Source organism: Haliotis cracherodii, unplaced genomic scaffold, assembly GCF_022045235.1.
Source record: "Haliotis cracherodii isolate W230 unplaced genomic scaffold, xgHalCrac1.p SCAF_13, whole genome shotgun sequence".
In the NCBI taxonomy this organism is placed as follows: Eukaryota; Metazoa; Mollusca; class Gastropoda; order Lepetellida; family Haliotidae; genus Haliotis; species Haliotis cracherodii.
The window spans coordinates 29,995,133-30,007,888 of NW_027266268.1; the positions used below are offsets into that span (position 1 = coordinate 29,995,133).

At 39.9% G+C, this 12,756-nt stretch overlaps 1 protein-coding gene across 1 annotated transcript in view; it reads left to right on the forward strand.

Moving 5' to 3' along the window:
* Window positions 1-12,065, forward strand: part of LOC139458606 (phosphatidylserine lipase ABHD16A-like) — a 32,782-nt gene extending 20,717 nt beyond the window's left edge. The window contains exons 13-20 of the mRNA XM_071240032.1: window positions 1,729-1,792; window positions 2,788-2,851; window positions 4,524-4,580; window positions 4,864-4,938; window positions 5,651-5,724; window positions 6,607-6,705; window positions 7,545-7,591; window positions 9,020-12,065. Coding sequence (XP_071096133.1) covers window positions 1,729-1,792; window positions 2,788-2,851; window positions 4,524-4,580; window positions 4,864-4,938; window positions 5,651-5,724; window positions 6,607-6,705; window positions 7,545-7,591; window positions 9,020-9,109 — 570 coding nt within the window. The 3' untranslated portion in view covers window positions 9,110-12,065. The remainder of the gene's footprint in view (window positions 1-1,728; window positions 1,793-2,787; window positions 2,852-4,523; window positions 4,581-4,863; window positions 4,939-5,650; window positions 5,725-6,606; window positions 6,706-7,544; window positions 7,592-9,019) is intronic.
* The last annotated feature ends 691 nt before the right edge of the window (window positions 12,066-12,756 follow it).

The window sequence follows — 12,756 nt, forward strand, 5'->3', positions numbered from 1 at the left end:
GCCTAGCTAGGTGCATGCGCATCGAGTGCTTCCGCCTTGGTGTTTACTTCCGCTGGTCGGAAGGAACGCTAGCAGTCAGGATTCGGGTTGTAGGTGCTCCCCACCGCCTACTGTGGTAGTCAGCCTCGGTATAACAGTGGTAACGTATTACTTAATGTAATTTGTAGAATTTTCCTATTCGGAATATTCTATAAGTAATACGTTACCACTGGGCTGCTGCCCGCCCGTCCGTCCCCCGAGCACTTGCTCTCGCAAGAGACAAGAGTGAAGGGTGTCACATGGCAGCTAGGTGGCTACGCACGTGCTGCATGAGGTAATTGAGATCTCTGTGGTAGATTTCGCTATAGCAGCAGTTGTGGGAAACAACAGCCTCGGTATAACAGTGGTAACGTATTACTTATAGAATATTCCGAATAGGAAAATTCTACAAGTTTTGCCATGGTGCGTTTCTATGGATACATCGTTTGTTGTTATGGCTGGATGCTATGGAAACATGGTGGGTTGCAGATAAATAGTACCATGGGGTTGCTATGGATAAATTGATTATTGACATGGGTTGCAACGTAAACTTGGTATGTTGCTGCAGAAACATGTTGTCATGGTGGGTTGCTATGGAGACATGGTATGTTGCTGCACAAACATGTTGTCATGGTGGGTTGCTATGGAGACATGGTATGTTGCTGCACAAACATGTTGTCATGGTAAGTTGCTATGGAGACATGGTATGTTGCTGCAGAAACATGTTGTCATGGTGGGTTGCTATGGAGACATGGTATGTTGCTGCTGAAACATGTTGCCATGTTGGGTTGCTATGAATATATCATTTGTTGCCCTAGTGGGTTTTAGACCCGTGAAGATTCCGGGGTAGAATAGGTCTTCAGCAACCCATACTTGCCGTAAAAGGGCAACTGGGGTGGTCAGGCTCGCTGACTTGGTTGATACATGTCATCGATCCCAGTTGCGTGGATCGATGCTCATCATGTCAATCACTGGATTGTCTGGTCCAGACTCGATTATTTTACAGACCGCCGTCATATAGCTGGAATATTGCTGAGTGCGGCGTTAAACAACAAACAAACAAACAAACCTAGTTGGTTGCTATTCTGAAATGGAGGGTATGTCAGTATTTGTCTGCAACCATGACAAACCCTCGTGTGTTCTGGGACAGAATAGTTGACAGGGTTCTTGGAATTCTGCCGGCACCTATTCCATTTGATTGACGATGTGGTGCCATGGGGTGTTACTAACGATTGCTAGATTCACACTTAGACTTCAAAAATAAAAGAATCGGTTCTCAGGCAATGACTTTTAAAAGTATAGTGCGGTTGGGAGGAGGGTATTTTTTTCTTTTGTTCAAACTAGTGTGTAACCAGATAAACAGTTGTGTACTATTAACCTGGGAAAGGGCCTCCCTACAATAACAAGCATTCAAACTCCTATTGCAGCCAGGACCAAAACATACAATGTGCAGTAAAGCAGTATGCATGTGAAGGGAAGTAACTGCGTGCTCTATTGGATCACATTGTTTTTAAGTTTTAGTTTTTTTTTCATATTTTTTTTTAATGGAAATAAAAACGAAACATGTGACAGACGTTATGATGATTTGGGCGTTGCCTGAGAACCAAGAATATTATTTTTATAGTCTTATTTACTTTTGTGAGGTGTGTTTTCCAAAGATTACCTGATGCAGAAACTGTTTCGTGACATTCTCCTGCTTAATTATTTCAGGTACTAGATGCCACATTTGATGACATCGTCCCCCTTGCCGTGTCTAAGATGCCAGAAGTATTAAGTAAGTTAATTAGAGCCTAAGAATTGTGCATAGTGCAGCCATTTGTTAAAAATAGTTAAGGTCAAAGTGCATGCTGCAGCCATGTTATGAAACAGACCTCCGTACATTAGTCATGATTGTTTGTATTGTTCCGACTTGACGAAACTTGACACCAATTTCAAGACATCAGTTGGATACATCATAGCTTTCAACCCCTGGATGTCTAAATGAGTGAGAAGCCAGGGTGCAGGGGCTGCAAGCCCCGCTCGGTCCAGGGGTAAGCCCTGGTGGTGGTGGTGGGGGTTGGGGGGGGGGGGGAGCGCAAGAGGGCAAAGCAACCCCGTGGAAAACTGGTTTTGAATGATTTTAAGACCATTTTAATGGCCTTAGAGAGCATGTATTCTGAAAAATATATTTGTCAAAAATTAGAAGAAGAGATAAAACACATACCTTGAGAAACTGTATTCAATTCAAAGTAATCCATGTCCATCATATATAACAAAACACTGAACAAGATTTGTTGCCAAATAGTCACTTCCAAAGAGACTCAAACAATAAATGATTCACAATTTTCATTCACATAACCATGAACACTCTTTCATTCTATTTAAAGCACATTTATCAAGACATTTTCAAAATCAAAGAAAAGCAATTTGGTCTTGATGTTGGTTGCAGTCGTGATAAATCGATAGAGAAAAGCGTTTCAAAAATTTTTTATCTACATTTTATATGAATGCGTGAGAATTTCCCAACCTTGCGTGTGAGCGTGACATAGTTGATAAATGCGTGAGACTCACGCGAGATGAGTGACAGGTATGGATACTCACTTTGTCAGCCACACTTTATAATGTAGTGAATTAGCAAACTGTGACCTCAGGCTAGCAGAGTCAACAGTACATCAGCAGAAGACAGTTCTGAAGAGCATGTGAAGTCATTATTAGACCTCTGCTTCATATTGTGTTATAAACATGCTAATTTTGAAGCATATGGGTGATACATCTGTATGTTATTTCCAGAGGGTATAGTGACGTTTGCTCTGCGGAACTACATGAACCTGAACATAGCAGAGCAGGTCATCAAGTAAGTGGAGGCCCCAGCAGGGCTCTAGCCAAGTCCTTTCTTCTGTTACCATTGCAATTTTGTAAGAAATCACTAGATTGATCACATGATCAGGCTCAGTGACTTGGTGGATTGCATGTCATCGTATCCCAATTGCAGGGATCGATGGTGATAATGTCAATCACTGGATTGTCTTGTAAAAAGGTTAAACCCCATATTTCACCTCACCTCAACCTAGTCCTTGCTCAACTACCCATGCATGTCCTCGTATCCCAATTGCGTGGATTGATGCTTGTGATATCAATCACTGGATTGTCTGGTCCAGACTTGATTATTTACAGAACGCCGTCAGATAGCTGGAATATTGCTGAGTGTGGCGTTAAACAGCAAACAAGTACTGACTGTAATGCAGTTAGTCCTTCTGTCCGGCAATGTCCATTATTGTCTTGAGTATGTTTGTTATGATTGGCTACGCACATGTCTTTTCAAGCTCAGTGTATTTGGGATCTCAATAAGTGGAAACAGTGATTAACAGTTTTATGGCTATCAGTGACCTACAGTCAAGTCTTGTTAATCCAACACCCGTTAATCTGACTAACAGCTTTATCCGACACTAATGATGGGGACCGATTAAATCAGTGTTATTTGTTAATCCAACAGCCTCGCACTCCGACTCCGACACATCTAATTTGCTACAATTACCGAAATCACTCATTAATCAGTCTCGTTAATCCGACGGAGTGATCAGTCATTTGCCAGCAAGTACACAGCCCGTGTTTTGATGTGTGACAAGTCAGCTGGTAGCTGCATATTACAATGGCTGCAGAGATATACTTGTTTAACAATAAACAATTAATGCTTTGAATAAACAAAACAGGATTAATCACATGCTTAGATTACCTCAGTCTCATCAAATTCATATACAAGTTCTCGCTAGCGCTGAGAGCATCCCATTACAGGTCATGTCAGAACGATCTTTCGCGAACTTTGACCGACCAATGAAATGACTAACAGGAAGTCGACATTAGACACTAAGAAAGCAGCTTTCTTGAGCATCACAAGTTTCAAACTGGCGACTTCCATTCCAGACTATGCTTTTTAAAGTATTTTGAATCAGTAAACAGCCCTAACCGTAGTTCTGTTTTAAGCTTAAGAGTTTGCATGATTAGAAAACATATTCTGCTAACAATGTAACATAACGATATGAATATTTCATTTTTTTATTTCAAAGTGTTTGTATCATTATCTATCATGTAGTTTTCGATCACAAACATTGATACTACATAGTTTTGTTTATCCGACATACTCGTTAATCCGATATAATCATATGCAACCAACCATGTCGGATTAACGGGACTTGACTGTATATTACAGCGTGGCATCAATGCTGACTAGTGATTTGTTGATTGCTCTTAATCATGTTGTCATGGTAGGTTGCCATGGAAACATCATTTGTTGCCATATTGGGTTGCCCTGGAGACATGGGATGTTGCTAGAAAAAAAATGTTGTCATGGTACATCGATCGCTTTGGATATTACAAACATTTTGGTCTAACACAAGTTATTCTCTGCCCCATGTTGAAATCATGGGCCCCACAGTGTAAATTATTTAAATCCATTCTCAATTTATATGCTTAGAGGACGCAATATTTTGTGTCTGGTGAAACCCTGAGATGTTTCTGCATGGTTGCAGGTACCCGGGACAAGTCCTGTTGATACGGAGATCTAAGGATGAAATCATTACCACGGAGTAAGTGGCACAGGCTATTCTTAGTTTGCACATTGGTTCAGTGTTGTGCCCAAATCTGTGTTGAGACATTAATGGGGTCATGGTTCCCTTGAATTTTTTGTAGTATTCGGAACTCCCTAAACATAAGGGTTTGTGACAATGACCCACTGAGTTTCATTCTTTATTTCACATTCAATAAATGGTTTGCTGTACTGTTAAAAGCAGCGTAAAACCCAACTTGTTCTCATGACCTTGGTTGAAGCATATGAGAGTTTGTTACGAGCAGTCTGTTGGTTTCATACAGGATGAATCCTGGTCTTCCTCCACAAGTTCGAAGTAACCGTGGCAACATGCTTCTTGCTAAGCTATTGCAGTACAGGTAAGTATCTTCATGCATGTACAAGTACCTGTATACTGTGAACCCTGGGTTGTCTAGATTCTGTTAACCTGAGAAGCCCCCCTCCATACAGGACATTCTGGGAATATTGGCATTTATTGAAAGGGACAGTACCCTAGTACCTTCATTTGTTAATACAAATTTGTTGATCTAGATGATTTCTATGAGAGCACTTGGGTCCTGGTTTCACTGTGGAAATTTTCTTTTGCAAATTTCAACATGAATCGAGTATTAAATCTTATGGCACTAGTCATTGTTCAGTATTTTATGGGAGCCCAGGTTAGAATATGTACCCAGTAACCTGTGCTTGCCAGGGTGGTTTAATGGATCAGGGATGGACTTGAGATCCCAGTGGTGGGGACATATAAATCACTGGTTGACTGTTATGTACAGCCACCCTGATATGGCTGGAATATTTCTGTTTCTGACCTGGCGTTGAACTAACAACCCCCCATCTTCCAGTCTTTGGTTATTGTTGAAGACGATCTTTATCACGGCCAGAAGTGAGAGACATGCTGATATCCAATTTCTGGTTTACAGACCTCCCTTGTATAGCTGGCATATTGCTGACTGTAAAACAACACAGTCTCTGTCGGGAGTCTCAACAGCCCCCGGAAAGATAAAGTCTCTTGGCGTCTTTAAACCAGTGTACTCACTCATCTTGCTTACTCACTCTTTTGTAACTATTTTCCAGATATCCAAAAATAGTTGACGTTAGCACAGCCTCCGTGCTGGACTTGTGGCTGTCGAGGGAGAGAGCCGAGCAGGGTGAGTCACACTACGTCACACTACGTCACACTACGTCACACTTCATATCATTCTGCGGAACTCTCATTGTGGCAGATTCCGCAGCTGAATGTTTAGAATTGCAATGATAGGAATAGTATATACTTGGGACATGATGGTGATATTCTCTGTTACCTTTCTTAGCCATGTCCCTATCTGTAATCTTGAGTTTGAATCCCATGTTGAACCTGGTAAGGATCCTTGTTCTGTCTGTTTGTCTTCATGGCAAAGGACTTTGAAGCCATTCTGTGGAACTTTCATTCTGCCAAATTGCACAGCTGAATGTTTAATATTCTCCAAGTGTTTCTGCATCCCTCTCTATGAAAACGACATCTCTATGGTAGCCGTAGATCATACGATTTTATGTTTCAAGAACAAGTCAACATTTCAGAAAGGTTACAGCATTTATGGAGCATGATGTTACATTGAGGTTTGAAGCAGCCAGGTTTAGTTGGGTGGAAATGGATTGGAGGTCTCCTGATGTAGTGGAGCAGGGAGACCCAATGTGCTTGTGTTGTGTTCATGGCATCATTCTGCGGAACTCCTTAGCTCATTTCCAGGAACAAGCTTGTTATTCTCCCTCCAAATTTCTCTCATATCTCTCATAATTATATTTAAAATAATTGTATCAAGCCTTTTATAAAACGAAACAGAAAGACAAATTTGGCTAGAATATTTAGTTCTGCAGGCATGAGCAGTGAGGGAATTCTTCATTTTTCTCCTGAATTGGCCTCCTCATTCTCATACGCCTTCTTAATTTGCTGTGCAGTGTTGTGTCCCTTAGGTAAGCTAGGATCCTGTGATTGTGGACGATCCAAGATACCCCCTAATTATGTGGATCTGACCCTGTGTTTTTTATTTTAGCTGTGATGTGGTCGGAGTACAACGTCGACGCTGACTGGTGTGTAGCCACAATACGATCCTACACAGAGGAGCACTCTCATTCATTTCCTTGTCATTTAGGTGAGTAGGTTTTTTCTGATAATTCATTACTGCCTGTAACTTTTAGAATATCTGGTAGGTTTAGACACATTCTCGTAAAAATTAAAAAGTTCCAGATGATGGCCTTTTATTGTGAAACAAAGTATTCCAATGTTTTTGAAAGACACTGCTTTTGACCAGAGTGACCAAGAAATGGGCAAAATTCTGATTGTGATTAATATGGTGACTGTCGGGTGAACACTGGTTAAACAATGGTCAAGGTAAGAAGGCCCAGTTTGACCCTTTGAAAGTGCATAATTTCAGAAATGAACAAAACCCAACCCAATGTGTTCATATGAATGAGAAAAATACTTTGTTTAATTCAACTACTGCATGTTTTTGACATGCATAGGTAGGGGAAAATGTATTAAAACTACTGATTTTTCCATGTTTTTAGGAAACATTTTTCCACAATTTGGGCATGAGCAAGTCTTTGACCCAAACTGAGTTTCTAAGGAGATGTAAATGAAAACAGGAGAAACATCTTGTAGAAATATCGTCTTGGGTCACCACACTACACATACATAATATTTAAAAACTCAAACCTTTTCACTCATTTTAGTCATATCTGTGTACCCGCAAATTGTAGATTTGACTTGTGGCCAAAAAGGGCCCACCTTGTCCATTTACAAATTGGAAATTCTCTGGAAAATTAAGATAAGTCATCTTGGTGATACAACCCTTGAAGAATTCCATGGCAAAAGTCTTATAATTTCATGGCAGTTTTGTCTGATTTTGCTAAAGATTTGGCATTCCACTTATGAAACTCACTCTCCATTGATCATCCATTCTTTATGATAATTTCATCATTATTATTTCAGGTGAAGATTTTGATCAAGTGAAGAAAAATCAATTAGTTTTATTCTTGGTAAGTCATTAAGGGAGTTTTCATTCATAGAAGCACCATTGAAACATTCTCTCTTTTTTCATATAATGAACATTATAAGTACTGATCAGCCCAGTGAAGATCCGGGTTATAACTGATCCTCAGTAAGACATGCTTGTTGTAAGCGGCAACTAACGGGATCAGGTGGTTATCAGTTTGGTTGATACATGTCATCGTGTCCCAGTTGCATAGATTGATACTCACTGGATTGTCTGGTCCAGATTTGATTGTTTACGGACCACCATCATATAGCTGGAATATTGCTAAATGCAGATTTAACAATAAGCAAAACTGATGAGCCATTGCAGGTGCCCCACTAGTCCAAGGAGCTTCAATTCACTGCTCTTGGGTACGCCAGAAACCTAGCATCGTGGGTTCAAATCCCAGATTTGACCTGATATGTTTCTAAGTTTGTCAGCACCATACCCATGCTTGTGGTTTTCACTGAAGTGGAAAAGGGCTAAGACCTGCGTCACTTCAGGCTTTTCATCCCATCAAACTGACACTCCGCAATATAACTGACATTGTGTTAAACCCAACTCTCTCACTCAATCACTCACTCACTCACTCACTCACTCACTCTCACTCACTCACTCACTCACTCACTCACTCACTCACTCACTCACTCACTCGGCCCTGCAATTCACTGTGCCAGGTTGTGTCCCACAGCTATGCCAGGGTAGTTAATCATGAGTTCACACCCTGAATACATCTTTGGTGGGTACTCTTGCTCAAACATCTATGATCTAAGTCTGACTTTCCACAAGATCCGGGTCAGAAAAGGTCAACAGCAACCCATGCTTGTCGTAGGAGGCGACTGTTTGTGGTAAGAGGTGACTAACGGGATCGGGTGGTCAGGCATGGTTGATGTATGTCATCGTATCCCAATTGCGTAGATCGATGCTCATGATGTCAATAACTGGATTGTGTGGTCCAGACTTGATTATTTGCAGACCGCTGTCATGTAGCTGAAATATTGCTGAGTGCAACGATAAACAACAAACAAACAAACAAACAAAACTAACAAACAATGCAGCCTGTTGCCCAACAATGTCTTCCACAAACTGTGGCTAGTTGGTTTAGTTGGGGCACAGGGGGTACAGTCATCTTTGTTGCCACAATTTGCTGTGCAGAGTTACCTCCCTTAGGCATGCCAGGAACATATGATTGAGATTTTGCATCCACAATTCGTCCTGATTACATTTTGTATTTTTTCAAGAAATACTGAACGATCAATGGTCCTTCACTAGCCATCACTGGAGCCATCATATCTTGAGTTGGTTAAAAATAGCCACTTTGCTACAAATCCGTTGTATGTATTCACGGGTGATGGGGGAACATTGTGTCCCAACCTGTGAAGTGTTGACGCTACTCGCTGTCATCCATTCATGATTCTATTGTTTGTTGCAGGCTTCCAAATACATGGAGGATTTCGACTCAACCCATTGCACCCCTCTGGCACATAATTTCTTCCACAAGCCATGGTCACCTCACGACTGACAACATGCTCAAACTAGGAGAAAATCAATTGTTATGATATGACAATATTTATTTCCTATGTTTTATATAGACAGTGTGTGCACAAGGGGCGATTACAGCGTGTTTTCTGTCATCCTTCCTTATCTGTTTTTTATGGTGTATATATTGATGTGATATTTCTCAGATTTCATACCTTTTTTTTTCATAAACATTTAGCACTTAAATTTAGAAAAAAAAATTCATAAATATTTTTTTTTTATCATGTGTTTATAGAAATCTTTTCTTATGTAATGATCATTATGTAGCATCAGGACTATTCAAGTTGTCAATAATGTAAATGTCTGAATGTGATTTGAGAGAGATTCGTGACATATATGATTGTACATCTAGTTGTTAAAGAATAATGTTTCTTCAAGAATGACCCTCATTTTGGTCAATTTTGTCCCATTTTGACAACTGTCTGATGTCACAAATGGCCTATTGTGCCAGGTTTGACCCTGGAAATGTCTAAACTACACTTATTCCTGAAAATAATAACATATAGTGTTGACTGAAATATAACAATGTGACAAATGTTATATTTGGGATAACACTTTCTTTGTAAAGTACAGATTCTCATACTTTTTGGGGTTGAGTCCCGTCAGTCAGTAAAAACTAAAATGAAGTTTTATATACATTTAAATATATATATCGGACGATTAAGAAATATTCATTGTTTTCTCGCTTATCACAAGAAATTTATGAAAGATGACTCTATCTTAAAAACAGGTCATCATCTGAGTATTTACAATGTTTTTTGTGACGCCACACACCCTTGGTATATCACAAGTAATTGCGATAAACATGGCTGCACAAAAACGTATGATGTTCAAAAACATATGATCCGACAATATATATTTAAGATGCATCACCAAGTGATTGGTCATGGCGCTATATTATTATTACCTCTGTTTGGATCACTGTGCACTGTTCTTCTCGGCACCCTGGGGAGTATGTAACCCAAGCTGCCGTATCAGGCACTACATATTACAGTCCCATTACTATCTCATCCTACCGGGTACCCATTCATTGCTGGGTGAACGGAGGTGCATTTTGAACAAGGTCTGTTGCCAATGGAGACAACATATGTAACCTGTGTTTCAGTGTGTTGACTGTCAATCTGGAAATTAATGGGTCACCTTAGGTTTAAATGAGAGTGTAAATAAATTACTGAGAGTAGCCCTGCCTTTGTAAGGTTACTGTATTCAACGTAATGAGTTCCCTGCTCTAATAAGCGCCCACAGCGATATTTGCTAAAATATTGGCTAGTGAACAATCCCAATTAGCAAATTGGCCTTCCAATTGATCAATGTACACAAGCCTTATTTCTTCGTGTATAATATGCACTTGTGTGTTATATGCACCCTTAATTATGGGCAATTAAATTCTGGAAAATATATCTGTCGTGTATAATACACACAGACTTTTCTTTTGTATCATTTCAGGCTGTCAGCATAAACCACGAAATTTACGATCTTTCGATGTGTTTTTTTCACCAAAATATTATTCCAATAAGAGCCCCCTATTTCAAATTTTGAGAGCACCCTGGGCGCTTATTGCGTCGAATATGGTATTAAGAATTGACATCCATTTTTTTTGCGTTTATGGAAGTATTAACGTAAAATCCAGTGTTGGGCACACTGTGTCAATCCACAATTTAATGATTTACGCAAAGTGTGCACCCCGGTTTTTAACGTTTATAACTTCATAATCGCTAAAGTCAATTCTTATGAATAAATGTGTCAACAATATTAAGTTCTCAGACTGCTTATTTAATCATTGATACAATAATAATGTTAGAACTATACGAAAATCGATGACATCGCAAGCCCAACCTATTCTATTATCAGCCAATCATGAAATAGTAATCCGTTAGTGGGCGTGACCTAATTTCTCTTACGGTTTATGGAAATATACCACAGATCTCACTTACAATTTATTTGTTAGCACAAACTCATTAATAAGCAAATGAAAACATTAACATACTGACCATTTTATATTCTGGGTGAGCTTTGGATATCAACCAAAAAATATCGTTGAGAAAAGATGAAGAAAATCATTTTGCCAGCAGTTTTACAAACAAAAAATAATTATTCTGGATATGGTTAATGCCAGAAAAGCAATGTGTTATGAAAAAATATAAATTGATATCTTCTTAAGAGGCACGGGTGGCCCAGTCATCTAAGGTGCCGAGTTACGTCCCTTGCACACAGCAGAAACAAGCTCCTCACAGCGATAGCCCATTCGTGGAGCTCTCTATTCTATACTTACAGAGAGTGTAACGAAGGTGTCACATGCTGGAAATGAGCTTGCACCAGAAACACATGACTGTGGGTGTGAATCCTGGTTCACCTGATAATGTTTCTAGGTCTGTCAACACCATTTCCGTGCTTGTGGGTTTCACCAAAGTGCTAATCATCTAAGATCTGCATTACGTCAGCCTTTCATCCCACGTTAAGCTGACACGCCATGATATAACTGGAATACTGTTCAAAGCAGCGTTAAACCCAACTCACTCACTTGTACCTTCTTACAATTTGTTTTTCCCTTTTTTATGTCTTGAAGCAGGGATTGAAAAAAATCCGCTTTAAAACAATATCCCAACCACAGAAGCTTGATTGAGTAAAAGCTGGTTTCTTATCACAGCTAACTTGACATGCCGTCTGATGTTCCTGACCATTCGTCACCACTCGCCCCTTTCCGTAACCTTGTCCCGGAATAACACGAGTTGGTCACGAATGGTTCCTGGCATCACTAGTGGGACTTGTCAGGTCAACCCACAGAGGTTTAATGGTTCCAAGTGTTGTTTCTGTATGATCATCCGTATGTAGATGAACGATTGAGTGTCAGTTGATGGAGATGAGAGGTGTCTTGCTCATCATTGTAAGATTATTTGACATGGCTGAACCTTCCGTGAACTTGACATGACAATAAACAGTGTGTCTAGATTATACTGTGTCCCTTTTTCATTGGGAGCCAACACTTGCAGCTTTCACAATACTGTCATGCTTGCATTTTTAATGTTAATTTTTGCAGTTAGATTGACAGTTTGTCCCAGAAATGAAGTTATCTTATTTAAAAAAGACCGCCTCTGTGTCTAGTGGTAGAGCGTCTGCCCAGAGACCGGAAGGTCAGGGGTTCCCCCCTGACTGTGTCATACCAAAAGATATTAAAAAAGGTACTTGTTGTTAACCTGCACTCGACATTAAGGGGATAAAACAAGGATTGGTAGGCTCGGAGTCAGTATTCTGCGTCTGAGTGGGGCATTCATGTTAAACTGCAGCAAGGTGTCTCAGTTGGATAGCACTATATATCGGCATTGGTCCAGACTTATACAAGCAGCCACACACACACGTGCATGCACGTCGCTATATAAGCACAATTATCTTTGATGCAACGTTAAACCCTATTTCACCTCACCTTATTAAAAAATATATATCTATAAAAAAATAAAATATATAATACCAAATGGAGCCCGGAACAAACCTTGAGCTGAGGCAATCTAGACTTGCCAAAGCATTCTAGACTTGAGTTAGGTTGAATTATATTTATTTCTCTAGGGTGTGGTAGACCGACGAGGTTTGCAGTGTATACATATAGATGACTCAGATGTACCGGACAATCCAGTG